This window comes from Vigna angularis, chromosome 8 (assembly GCF_016808095.1).
Source record: "Vigna angularis cultivar LongXiaoDou No.4 chromosome 8, ASM1680809v1, whole genome shotgun sequence".
Lineage (NCBI taxonomy): Eukaryota > Viridiplantae > Streptophyta > Magnoliopsida > Fabales > Fabaceae > Vigna > Vigna angularis.
In genome coordinates this window covers 35,852,370-35,867,612 of record NC_068977.1, presented here as the reverse complement: position 1 = coordinate 35,867,612, position 15,243 = coordinate 35,852,370, and the positions used below count along the sequence as shown (strand labels likewise).

The 15,243-nt window shown below is 31.3% G+C and overlaps 1 protein-coding gene across 1 annotated transcript; it reads right to left on the bottom strand.

Moving 5' to 3' along the window:
• Positions 1 to 237: 237 nt before the first annotated feature.
• LOC108344712 (zinc finger CCCH domain-containing protein 20) lies at positions 238 to 2,395 on the bottom strand. The gene has a single exon (XM_017583181.2). The coding sequence runs from the start codon at positions 1,703 to 1,705 to the stop codon at positions 647 to 649; it is 1,059 nt and encodes a 352-aa protein (XP_017438670.1). The 5' UTR covers positions 1,706 to 2,395; the 3' UTR covers positions 238 to 646.
• Positions 2,396 to 15,243: the final 12,848 nt, after the last annotated feature.

Sequence of the window (15,243 nt, the reverse complement as noted above, 5' to 3'; positions counted from 1 at the left end):
ATGAGCTAGGAGCCATAGTCAGATTTTCAATCACAGTAACCTTCATTTCCATAAATTTATACATTCCAAATCTAGAAAACTCATTTTGTTTCCCAAAATGAACTCAATCTCTTACTCCCTTATCTGAAGGAAGTCTCAGGCACAATCTTTCTTGTTTCCCATCTTCACTACACAACTGAAGAGATATTGTTGCAACTCAGAAAATCAGATCAGAGGAAAGAAAAGTGAGAACAAGGCTAAAAGAGAGCAAAACAATTTGATAAAATATTATAGATTACATAAGCAATTTGCATAACAGATTGGGGTTGGATCATCCTACATATTATACATTTGTACATGAATGAGATTAGTAGTGAAAGGAGTAACATTAAACGCACACTAGTGAAGTAAAACATGGTGATGATAATTGATAATTAACCATAATAATAAGCTAGCTATACAAAAGGTTATGGATACTTTCTTTCATCTTCCAAATCAATGGCATATAGAAGTCTTAAATTCTTGATTTTTCAAGAAAACTGCCCCAAAAAAACAGACCCTCTTCTTCACTTCACCCATGCATACCACCAAAATAACATATTTACAGCTACTTGCTCGCCTTATCCAAAATAAATCTTCATTTTTCAGTAACCCGCCACAACAATAATCACTTCACAAGCTCCGAAACCCACCCAACATCCGGAGCTCCACTTCCCTGACCCGATCCCTCCAGGGAGTTCTCTTTGCTCAGCTTCTCAAACATCTTTGCCCTTATGCCCCTTCCAGACTCCACCCTCTCCATCACTGGCTCCTCCTCAACACTTCGCTCCCAAATATCCAAATAGTTCACCCCAGACCGACCCGGTTGCTGAGTTGGTGTTGTGGGTAGACTACAGAACCCGGGTCGAAGTACGGAACCTCTTGGTGACCCGTAACCCGGAGACCCGACAGAAACGTTTCTGTTATGTGGCATCGATTTCATCTTACCAAGCTGCAGATTACGCAGAGAAGCCACCATCTCGTTCATAGAAGGTGACACGGGTGGAGACTCCGGTGGAGAAAGAGAAGCAGCCGGAGACGACATGAACGCCGAAGACTGCAGAACCTGTCTCATCGGAGAACCGTCGTACGAATCCCCCGAGCTGCGAGGACTCTGCATCGGAACGAGACGCAGCTGTTCCGGAGTGTGCGCGAAGAAGCACACGCGCCGGCGGCAACTGGTTCCGTCCTTGCACGGCTGCGTGCGGTAGCGCGCAGGGTGTAGCCAGCACTCGAAGACGCCGTGCGCGAACTCGCACGTATCACCTTTCTTGCAACTCCCCTTGCGGAACTCAGGGCATGCCGCGCCGGAATAATGGTACTTGCGAGGGTCTCGACGGCGAGCCTTCTCGCCGGGATGCGCGTACGGACACTCGGTCCAGTCGTGCGACCTGCCACGAGCGCATCTACGGACCTTGAACTCGTACATGCGAAAATGGTCGCAGGAGTACGCGTCCACCGGCGCGTCGGGTTGAGCCTCGGAGTCCGAGTCAGCGTCAGTCTCGTTGGCAGGAAGATAACGCTGCAGCGCCGTTAACGCTTCTTGAATATAGTAGGGAGAGTACTCGGCAGCATTGACGTCGTTTGATAAAAAAGAAGAGTACATCTCAGCCGTTGGATCATCGTTGGTTGGCCACGGTGGGACGTGGACGGTTGGATTCGCTCGATGGTGCTCTCCGAGCATCATTTTTTGGGTGATGGCTTTTGCTTACAGGAACTCCGGCAGGGTTAGCTTGGTTATAAACTGGCTCTTAACTCGCATTTGACCGGGGTTGGGTTGAGGTGACCGTGGTTGGGTTAAAAAATCAATGAACTGCAATTTTCCACTGCGGTTAAAGTAGAGGGGGAATTTTAAATGACCAGAGTGGTTGGGTGATCTACGTGACAGGCTGCTTCTTCGTTTGCCATGTATGCATAGTGAAGTGGAATTATATGACCACGTGGCATGCGGTTATTGAAGGTGATTTAGATTAATGAGAAGCGCGTTGTCGTGTTTCGTGGGTTTGTGGGTCTCACGCCCCGGGTCTCCGGAAAGCGGTGGAGCGTGTAATACGCCACATTAATCAAATAATCCGTCAGTAAACTCTCTGCGGAAATTTTGATAAAGAGGAAAAGGTAGAATATTACAACAGGGTAATAAAAATAATAAAAAGAAATAATAATTACAATAAACGAACACGGTTTTATCCACTTTAAAAAAGAAAATGAAAGTGGAAAATTGCTAAAGCCCACAGTGTGATTTTATGGTGAAGTTGAACCAATGGGCAGAGTGTTGTTTTATTCTCTTCCTTTATTCTTTTTTTTTTCTATTTTATTTAATTGCGTTCTTATTTTTCTGAATTTTTCTAAATTTTGTTTATACTTTTGGAATACGAATACAGATACGGTGGTGGTATGGTAGTTTTAACGAAGCTGAAAAACGACAAGAACACTGTTGTGGTGGATTTTACGAAACGACATGTTTGGTCACACAGAGGGGTGTGATCGAATGAGGACACTCTCACGTTTCTTCTGGTGAGACCTAAGGACTCAAACATGTATATAGGATAAGTGGGAGTAGATGAACAATTATTATCAATTAATCACCTAAATCTGATAATGGAAAACAGATTCATGAAGCTGAAATCAGAACCCATGATGACACCCTTTCTCAACTTTTTTAATAATTATTAATAAATCGTGATCAAAATCATAATAACTATATAAGATATTTTTAATGCTGTGAAAAGACCTAAAAGTTCACATCTTTATTTATAAATTTCACTGATATACCCAGAAAGAAACCCTTTTAAATAGTAATAGTTTTGGGCATTAATTTTACAAAATCAATATAAATGGTTTAATTAATAATATGAATTTAGTTACCTAAGGGTAAATAAATAAATAAAAAATGTTGTGGTGGTTGATGTAATTAAATAAAAAGTTTTGATCTTATGTCAAAATCATGTGGGAGTTGATGGCTATCTAATCCATTACATTACATTACTTGACTTTCATGTCACTATGTCACTGTTCATTGCAGCTTCTCGCCACAACCTTCTTCTTATCCACCGTCCCTTTTCTTTTCTTTTTTTTTATTTTTTTATTTATTTATTTTCATGACAAAGACAACATATGATCAAACCCTACAATTTTATATCTTGCACAAACCAATCTTCAGCAATTTCATTTTCATACTTAATCTCACATCATCTCTATTGGATCTACAAAAATTTATTTTCCCAATTCAATTTTCTCTACTTTTTTTCAAACATTACAAAGCAATCTTGTTTCAAAATCCTCAATTACAAAATAACGCCTTATCGATAAAAGAAAAGTCACAGATAATTGAGCTTAATCAATACATTTTAATAAGACATATGTTGTTTTTATCTACTTAACTTAAATATAACTTAAATATCAGAGTGTTTTATTTTATACGACACTCATGTCAGACACGTAATTTACATATATTAACAATAAAAAATATTATACTGGTAACAGATGTAAATTAAAGTATAAAATTGGAAGAAAAAAAAATTGAAGCAGCATGATTTGGCATGATGGAAAAGGACATGATGAAAGCATTTCAGAAACATTGGAAAGTAATGAAAACATATTATTAGACTTTGGTAGAGAATGTGCAGTCCTATAATGTTCTACCTTTGTGCAGGACATGGTTCATATCCCTTCTCCAAAAACACATTCTTTATCTTTTTTAGATATTCTAAAGATCAGAAACAGAGACACCATCATCAACATGGTGTTCATATATATTTTGTACTTGTCAGTTTAAAAGAAAATTATTATAATTAAGCACAAGTAATTAATATTTTTTAGTGTTAATATATGTTATATTTCTGAAAAGGCGAGTGAAGTTTGTAACAAGTCAAAAGGATAAGAAAAGATGAAGCGAATTATAGAGAAGCAGTGAACAACATGAGCAAAAACAAGTGCTAATCTCACTCAAAACCCTATTCACCATTCACAAAAAACGTCCATTTCAATTAACGTCAACATATTCCATCATGCTTGCAATATATGCTTTTGCTCGGAACCGCAAATTGTTCTGTCACACTTCTTTCTACCTGACAATTAATGTTCCATCTTCAAATTTTAACACTTTCGGGTTAGAATACTAAAATACTAAACCTGCAACGTGAAACTTTCAACATATTCTTTCATATCGATGTATAAATATCATCTCGAAAGTAAAATTAGATATTAATGGATGGTCAGATAGAACAACATGTCCAATAAACAATAAATATTGTTAAGATAGATTTTAACCTAACTTTGACACCATGTTAAGAACTGAACTTTAAGCTTAACTCCACCCCACAAAATCGACCTTTTAAGATAAGATTTACATTCGCTTACATATTATAAAATTGGTCTTATATCTAGTTAACATAAAACTTCCAACGTATGGGAATAATATGTCTACATAAATTTTACTAAAATAAACGGTAACCTAATTTTAATATTACATTAAGAAGTGAACTTTTAATCTAATTATAAACATTAAACCAAACACATGCATGATTTGTTTCAACGTTGCCATGTATCACACTATCAAAAAGTTATTTAACTGTATTTTTTGTTTACTGGTAAAGCCAAAATACTGTAGCATTAAATTAGTTTTTTTAATGAGTGTGAGTTAATTATATAGTTACGTAGTGATGTGGATGTAGCGTTGGAGTTTTGTGGGTGGACCACATAAGATATATCTCTATGGATTGCAGGACCTTATAGACAAGGCACTTGAAAGTGAATAAAGAGAAGCATTTTTGGTAGAGTATCAAAATATCATTGATAACAGTCACTTCCTTCTTCGTAGTTTTCTCATCAACCTTCCTCTCTGGTGGGGTTCTTCATTATATTTAACAACCACACCCAAACTCATTCAAATCAAAACACTCATTTCTATATTTATGAACTTTGCCCTTGCCTCCTTCTTAGGAACCTCTTCCCACCAAACCTTCCACCCATTAATAAAACACACAATTTATCTTTTCCTCATACCATCTTATTATATAACTATATATAAGACTGCTTTAATATAATTGAATTAATTAACCTATGTAAGTTTCTTCCAAAATTACCTTCTTTATCTACTGTATTTTGGTTATTGTCTGTAATATTACTGACGTTGATGTTATGTTAGATTTTATGGCAGTAGTTTTCAGTTATTAACGCAGAACTAGATAAACATTTATATATGGTAGTGTTAGTAGATGAAGCGAAATTTGAAGACATTAATTATATATGTTGAATAGGGCGGCAAAAGATTAGAGGGATTATGATTTAGGAGTAATTAATAAAGCATACGTGTGTTAGAAGTCATACGTCAACTAGAGATAAGGTCAATTTATAGTTTATAAATGGATGTAAACCTTATCCTATGAATCGATTTTGTGGAGTTGAATTAGGTTTAAAGTTCACTTCTAACATAGTATCAGAGTTATGATTAGAATCTATCCTAACGATATTTCAATATAAGTGGATGTAAACTTCATCCTACCAATAGTTACCTGTGGTGAGCAGAATGTAGAGAAGAATCGTTATGGTTGAAGAATGATTGAATGGTGTAAGAGAGAAGGGAAGGGTAGGTGCAAACGTGGAGGATAAGGGTGGAAGAGGAATGAATGTGAGCATGTGAAAAGGGAATGGTGTAGGGTAGTAGCAGTGGTAGCAGTGGTGGTGAGGGGAGACAGACAGAGAATGAAACAAACAATGTAGGAGTGTTTTCCAAGGATTATTGTTTTATTCAACAAACATCTGAAACACTTGGCTTTCTAACGTTGCCCTAGATGGTCCTTTCCTTTAATGGCTCTTCTACGATTATGCCACATGCATGTCCTTTCTTTGTCCTCTTACTACCCCATTCCTTTATTGCTCTACACGTTCCACTTTCCAGACAACTCTATCCACACCCCCAAAAATACTTTACCATTTTTTTCTTTTTCCTCCTTTTTTTATCCTAAAATATCTCTTCTCCCATACATCCATGTCTTCCACCTTCTTTTTCACTCTCTTTCCAGAATATTTCTTCATTCATTTATATATCTTCAAATCTTTCACCCATGCCCTCTTCTTCCTTTCCAAACTCCAGCTTTTAGGAATACATCTATTTATAGACACACTTTCACACTTAAAGTACAGCATTCGTGTTTAATATTTTACAACTAATTCTTTTTTTATTATTATTTTCAATGAATTTTTACCTATTCTTCTTAATTTTAATTTTCAAGTTTTGTCGGACATTTTTCAACATAACTTATGCTTCTTGGTCTTATTTGGTATTTTTCAGCAAGAAGATGCTTTTGGCTTTGTTGAATAATCTTAGTCTTACTTAATATTTTTTAATCTTATACTGTACTTTTAGATAAAACTAACATGTTTTTAATTTATTAGTTCATTTAACGTTTAATTATAAACCGTAAAGTATAAAAGTATATTTATAACAAAAATAATTATAAATTAATCTTATTTTATAAATTAATTTTGTTAGATTAAATTAGATTTTAAATTTATTTTTAAGATAATATTAAAATTATTTAAAATTTATCTTAATAAATTTTATTATTTATTTTCAAACTCAAAATACACATGAGATAAGATGTTGATGTCAATCATTATATCTAAAATTATGATTTTATCTTTAAAAACATATAAAAAATTAAAGAATAAATTTGAATTCAAATTATCATTTGTCTTGACTTATAAAGAATATAAAATAATTAGATGCGTTTAAACACAAATTACCAAAATGTATGTTATACAAACGATCACATTAAACCCAGAATGAAAGTTTGAAATATATTAGATAAGTATTTCTTTTATAAAATAGCTACTAATTGTACCACATTGTCATACTGCAATATGTTGAGTGATAATAATAAAGAATTTCAACTGGAAAAAATCAAATTAAAAAATTAACTTCAGAATATCCATTGATATATACTATATTAGTTACTTGTATTATTGGTCCAAATTAAATAAGCAATGTGTTTAACTGGTTAGACTTTTATCACCTCTATTAAGCTAGCTTTTAAAATCGGATTTGTCTCCTTTCATAGCCTTTAACTAATATTTTTTTATTAATTAAGATTTTAGCAATGAAAACATCATAAGATTAAAATACAACAATATGTCCCCTTATGTGCTCTGTTCTAAAATGTTATTAAATGAGACAAGTTAAGAAGATAAAGACTACCACAATCACCATAAACCTCCTTAATATAAGACCCACTTTAATTACATCAATCAGTTAAACTTGTTTTACTTTATTTTAAAAAATAAATATAAATCCACTGAAATTAATTCAAAATTACGGACAAAAACTAACTATAAAATTGAAATTAAATAAAAATAATTTTTTTAACTTTTATTATATTATAAAGTTTTATTAAAAAGCGAGGGACGCATGGGGTTAAGGAAGACTTGGGTGGGCATTGACCTTCTGACATAAATGTGTCATAAAAAATATTAAATCTTACTTTGATTCAAACTGACATAAGGATGTATCCTCCAATCCAACCCGACACACGTGTCTCGTCTATCTTTCACCATACACGTGTATCATAATCTCTTCCCACCTCTTCAATCATCTTTCTGCTTTTTCTAGTTCTCCTAAACATTTTTTTTTATTCTTTCACGCATAATATGTGCTTCTTCATATTTTCTATTTTTTATTTTATATTCTCACTTATATAAATAAAATTTAAGTTAAATATATTTTTAGTTTTTTAATTTTTATTTAAAAATTATAATTAGTTTTTAATTTAAAAATATATGAATTTAGTTCTTTTAATCATTTTTTTAAGTTTGTTTGATGTTTTAAATATATTTAATGATAGAATTTGAATTGTTTATTCTTAAAATTTAAATTAGTTTTTATTTGAAATTTTAAGAATAATTTAGTCTCTTACTTTCATAACTATATGAATTTATATTTTTTAACCAAATTTTATTAAATTTATAAATATATTTTTTAATTAACATTAAAGAAAAATATGTAAAGTAATGTAAACTTATCATTAAATATATTTAAAACGTAAAATAAATTTAACAAAATTTAATTAAAATGACTAAATTTATACATTTTTAAAAGATTAAATTAAATCAAAAATTTTAAAAAAGGTAATTTTAATTTTCATTGAAAATTTAAAAATAAAAGACATATTTAAACCTTAAAACTTCTTCACTTTTTTTTCTTACTTTTTAATTGATTCTTTTAGAGAGTAATACGTTCAATTTCAACAAACCTTATTATCAATTTGGGTGGATTGATTTTTATCTTGGCTTAATACCTCTTTTGATCCCTTGAAAGAGGGGAAATATTCAGAATTGTCCTACCTTTTTTAAAATGTTCAAAACGATCCTAAATTTTGAAAAAACTAGTCAACTTAATCCTTTTTGGTTACGACGTCAAATTTTTAACGGGACAGCTGCCACCCTAGCCAAAAGTTAATGGCGTGTACAGTTTCTCTGACTGCGTGGCAATCCTAATTCCCAAACCCTAGCTTCCTTGTGCCGCCAACACCATTGGCAACCGTAGGCCGCCGTCAGCTACCCTGCCATCTTGCCGCAACCTTGCCTCACGTTTCAAGCTCCCTAAAGTCGTGATTTAGAAACCATGGTTGCGCGATCAAGATTACAATTTGGATATGGAATCTCTGTCTGGATTTCTTTTCTTGTAGGTGCTCGCAGTTTGCGAAGGTCGAGAAACCATGGTGTGCAGGTTGCGATCTGGAGGTGCGGCGTGATGGTTCTATCGTGCGAAGAAGATGATGAACATTGGCCATGGTGGGTTTCTATCGCAGTGGGAGATGGCACGATTTAGGTCTGGTGGAGGCGCTGATGGCTAGCTCAAGGTTGGGCGAAAGTCACGAGGAGATGAATTGAAGAGCTGTGGCGGTGATTTAGGTTTCGAAAGATTTTTAGAATTGGGGATTTCTCCGTTTAGGTTTCTACAGGTGTGTGCTAGAGAGTGCTCTTACAATGGTCATGGTGGATGGCGGTCCTTGCAGCTCTACGGCGACCTGAAAAGTGTCTCATGGTGGAGATGGAAGTCGAGGAAGATGCTGAAGATGATGATGGAGGACTCGCGACTTTGGCATTCGCGTTCTGTATTGGTGACGGTGGTGGCTATTAGCGACGACGCTGGTGTTGGGTGATGGCGAGGTTGCGGCAAGACGGCAGGGTGGCTGATGGCAGCCTACGGTTGCCCATGGTGCTGGCAGCACAAGGAAGCTAGGGTTTGGGAATTAGGGTTTCCACGCAGTCAGATAAACTGGACACATCATTAACTTTTGTCGAGAGTGGCAGCTGTATTGTTAGAAATTTAACGCCGCAACAAAAAAAGATTAAGTTGACCAATTTTTATAAAAATTGGGACCGTTTTGAACATTTTAAAAAAGGTAGGACGATTATGAACATTTCCTCTCTTTCAATAAACCAAAAAAGGTATTAAGCCTTTTATCTTCAACGAGAATCATCATCAACTAGAAAACAAATTAAGAAAGTTGGAATTTAGTGGAACTCAAACATATTATTCCTTAACTGGAATCATTTCTTTATTTTCAAAAAGCAATTGAGAATAGAGCATGTGAGGAGGAAAAATAAATTTTAGAAAATTGTTTAATTAAGGAGAGAATTTAATCTGAGAAAGAAAAAGCTTGGACTCCACAATCCTTCGTAGAATGAAAGTGAAGAATATATATATATATATATATATATATATATATATATATATATATATATATATATATATATATATATATATATATATATATATATATATAAAGGAAAATCTAGTTTTTTTAATTCTAAGAAGGATAAACTTTTACTGTACAAATATTCTATTAGACTTTTATAGTTTTAATTACATTTTATTATTTTCTAGTTTTTTCGTTGTATATCCCTTTTTAGAAATAAAAGCATTCTTAGCTGAAAACAATGAATGTTACCTTAGTTATCATTTTTCATGTGACTTGTATGTCCGCACTAAATTTTCTGATCATATCATGAATAAGCAAGAACAAATACCGTTTACGTGACTTTTTCAAAATACAATTTTTTCAATGATGGTTGGACAACATTTTTTTATAATATTTTAATATCATTTATTTGTCATTCTGTGATTGGTTTAAAATTATTTCACAATCAGTGATAATAATTATAAATACTAACATGAATCAATCACAGAATGATACATAGATGGTATTAAGATGTTGTCAAAATATTATTCTTTTTCAAATACTACAACAATACGTTATAAAACTCACAAACATCACTCTCCTTCAAAATAAGGTTTTTAGAAAAAATAAACAAAAATGAAAGGTAATTAAAGACAATATAAGATCAAGAAACTTAGTATTCTATATCACTTCGAAGAGAATTAAAAGTTCCGTCAATAATTTTACTAAGATTGGTATTTTCTGTTTTGAATCACAATTTTATTTTTAAAGACAATAAATAAATAGAAAAAAAGTTATTTAAAACGAGGTCTTGACTCCGGATTATTAAATGTATAAATTATATGATATCTTAGTCTCACAATTTTTATATTAAATAAAGTTAAATATATTTTTAGTTTTTAACCTTTAGTAAAAGTTAAAATATTTTTTTTTCAAAATGGTAAACTAATTAATTATATTTAGAATTGTATAGATTTAATTATTTTAATTAATTTTTTATTAAATTTATTTAATGTTTTAAATATATTTTATACGGAGTATTTGAATTGTTTATATAATTTAGATATTTATAAAAATGTTTGAAAATATTAAATAAATTTAATAAAATTTAATTAAAAGATTATATTCATGTAATTCTAAAAATAAAATAATTTAAATTTTTAAGAAAAATTAATTTTAATTGTTATTAAAATTAAAAAAACTAAAAACATTTTATTCTATTAAATTTGAGAAATATAATTAAAAAAGTGAAATAACAAAATTAGTCGGAAATTTCTAGAACCTAACATGAACCCGTACAGTCTATATTGTTATATGCAGTCCTATTTATAGGTTTCCACCTTTTTTTAATGCAGTTTATTTAAGCTTTGGTCAGCGTAATCGCAGATTAAGCCCGTGGAAACGGGGAACTAATTATACTATTAATAACTAATCAATACTAATTTTACTATTATTAATAAGATTATAAAAATGTTTATTTTATTTTTCATAAATATAGAAAACTGTTCTTTCAGTTAATGGAAAGAAACATCTGGTCAATAAAATAGAAGAGAAGGACATCAATTGACCGCAATCAGGGGATAAATTTCTGGCCACAAGAATCTAGTGGTCAAGATTTAATATCATTATCAATCGATTCTACACATAATTTTACAAAGTTATTGTGAGAAATAATTAGTAATTATGTTTTAAAGATTTGAAAAAAGAAGATTGTTTTTTTCTTGAAAATAAAACTCATAAATTATTTAAAATAATTATAATTTTAATCAACTTTTGGGACTTTAAAAAATATATATATATAATTTTGGAAAACTATAATAAAAGTACAATCAATAAAAAGATAAAAAAGCATTCAAAAGTGAAGAAGGTCACAGGTAAGGTAATGATGAGTCAAAAACTGTGTTTTGCCATGTGCAATGTCAAGCAAGGAAAAGGTTTCAAAATTTTCTTTATTAAGGAAATATCAACATTGGAAAAATATAAAGGAAGGAAACACAGTCATTAATCATTTATATTTTGATACACTATACTTTTTTAATTATCAATAATTTATAGAAAATATTAAATTGAAAGATGAAACTAAATATTGAAAACATAAGAAGCTAATAAAATTTTTTAAAAAAAAATCATTACCAAATACAGACCGTACATTCTTTACTTGAAGAAGATATTTAAGGGTTTTTATATTTTAATTTACATCACATACTATATAAACCATATCCTCTTCATATAATATTTACAACACTGTGTGCAAGCTTTCTAACCTAATTGGATTAATTTGTTTATCACGATTTGATTAAATTCATATTATAATTGGGCTTAGGTAGAAGTGGCCCATTAGAATCGAGTCTTGTTCTCTTTTTCATTTTTAGGTTTTCAAGAGAACAACAGTAATTAGTAATTATATAACCTAAAAAATCTTAACTTATACACAAAAGTTAGACCAAAAGTATTGAGATATCATATCCATTAATAATAAAATTGTTTTTTATCATAATAGTTGACATACAAGATAATTTAAATATTTTTTCATCTTCTAAAACATCTTTTAAATATAAAATCATAATAAATTTCAGATTTAAAAGTAAATACATTGTTAGAAGTACTATGTCAAAATAAGATTAATTTATAGCATATGAATCGATGTAAATTTTATCTTATAAACCAATTTTATGAGATCGAATTAGATTATATATCTTACAAGCCGGTTTTGTGAGTTAAATTAAGTTTAAAGACTATTTTTTAACATACATCAATAATTTTTAATAATTTTTTTCGACAAAACTTAAAATTTTATAAAATTAAATCAGATTTAATTTTTTTTTATCTGATAAATACTTGATAGTCCATTAAGAGGATTTGAAAGCAACATGTGAGTTGGGGTGGTGTCAACGTTAGTGGGATTTAGAGTATCTCTTCACCTGCCCACCTGAAAGTGATTGTCATTCAATTTCAACCAAACAGAAAATAAAGTAAATTATCAAACAACACTCTCAAACATCGTTTATACTAAATGCATGATATTGCTGTTCCTGCTGCTGTTCCATGTGCAATCTCTTTTCCTTTCCTCACACCATACAATTTTCATACTTATCCTTTATTTCTAAAAAAACCTTAAACAAATTAGGGTTGTGGCCTAAGATTATGCGGTACGAGGATGCGCTTTCTGCCCACCCACACACTATCAAACATCCTCGTATATTTTCAACTTCTTTTTCTCTTCGGGTTTCAACTGCTGCACGACTTAATTATCTTATTAATCTCACGTTTAGTTTCAATTTGAATGAAATGAGAAATTTGGCATTTTGTCCATTTCATGCCAAATAATTAATTAAAATTTCTATGAAGTAAAATTACCTTATCGTTCGTGAATGACCACTTTCACTAATATAACAACTGATTTCTTTTAACCTTTATGCGTGTGTAGTGAACAATGATAAATGAAAACAAAAGTTACTATATAAGTAAGTGATTTATGTCCCTATCATAGAAACATGGTCTATGCTTAATTACTTTGATCGTGCTACTCATAAAACGAACATAGGAAAAAAAAAGGTAAGGAAGGTGGATGTGATATGTTCCCTTGTCCATATTGTTGGTAACAAACCGCCTTAACCTTAGTAAACCTCCATGCTTCCAAACACGACCAATTCAACAACATAGTAATCTACTATACTTTCAAAAGTCAGAATTAACCAAGTCTTTTACTTGTCCAAAATTCTGGTTCATTTTTCATTGTGCAAGTTGTTAAAAAATTTATATAGACTAAAAGATAAAAGAAAGTTTATTTTGTATAGTATTACCGTCTTGTCAGTCATGAACCAAGCAGTTAACAAGCTTATAAGTTCCGTATGGACTGGTCAATCGAATTACAAAAAATAATTAACGTTAAGAATAATTACATTAACCTGAACTTTAATTATTACCATTTGGCCCATAATTAAGCTAACACTAATTAGAAGTTCATCCCAAAATTTATAAATATAAGTTTGAATAATTGGTTACTTTTACTACACATTTATTGTTAATATTTTTAGATAAACACTTACTTTAACTAAATGTGTCTTTTAAATAATACCTTAATTCAACCAAACGACAAACAAAGAGTTGAGAGAAAGAACTATAACTTAAACTTAAATGGTAGGTACTTTTCTAAAAAATAGACTTGACTTCGACCCATGATTGAACATATTTCATTGTTGAAAAACGAAATTACAAATGATTTGATTTTGTAGATAATGTTATGGAATGAGGTGTTAGAGATAAGAGTAGAAAAAGTGTATATATGGGGCATGGTTTTGGGTTAGGAATGAAGTAAAGGTAGGGAAATGAAGGTGAAAAGGCATGGAAGAGAAGGAGCATGTAGATCATTAGGGTGGTTATGGATGGAGTTGGTCGTGCAAGTAATGTTATAATTGTTCAACATTATTGCTTCCACACTAACCAAGAAGAACATCATGTGATGGGTATGCGATCTTTCTTAGATTTGCCTTGTATTTTAAGATTAAAGCTGTAATTCTAAAAGAGGGTTAGATCCTTATCCGTTTGCCGAGGAAGGTACAATCAAACATTTTTTGCTCGGCCAAAGCACAAAACTTTTGCTCTTTCCAATAGACCATAGACCAAATATTTGGTGAGTGGGGTTGGCCTAGTGGGCCACACTTAAAAAAAAAGCAAAATAATAATATCATTTGGTAACAATCATAATGGGGAGGTTTCTATGGTTGGGCAATAGATAGTGGGCTGGACCACACTAATAGGTTAGCCCATAATTTCAAAGCCCATGATAAACCTCAATCTTGATTGTACCATATATGCTTTGAGGCAGTATTTTATGAGGTACAGTTGGTTAGATTCTAAAAATGGATACCTTTTTCAATAAGTATTAAAATCTTGATTCACTGTATTGTGAGAGGCTAGTTCATTTTCGAGTTAAAAAATTGAAGGGTAGAGTTTTAAAGCAATAATTTATCAAAAAATAGTTACTTGTTGATATGAATAGTGCTAATATGTTTTTTTAAATAAGTTTATAATTTTTTTTATATTTTTATGAATTAAGTTAAACTATATTGATAATATAAACACTCTTTACATTATAGTTTATTATTTTTCTGTCCATTGTTTTAAAAGCTATCACGGTTATGATTTGTGTTGAAAAGTTTAGAGAACTAAAAGCCCATGAGCCGTGGCTCTTCTCCTTTCAAGGGTAGAGAATCAACCCAAGCCCTTTTCTTCTGCACCCCCTAATTACGATATACACCTCCGTAATTTTGAAAACATCCTTCCTGGTTTATTTCAATGGTGTTTCCTCCTCGTATCACTTTTCTTGCTTTCGGGTTTGTTTTTCTTATTTCTTATTCCTCTCATTTTCCGGATTAAGAAATATACAAAAGTTATAAATTGTACAGTCCAAAACTTTTCCAAACTAGGTTAAAAAAAGAAAAAAAAAACTATAATAGTTACAAAGTGGTCTTGATTTTTGAAAAAAGAAAAAAAATACTTTTTGGAAAATAAAAATAAAATCTGACTCATTTTTGCCTTG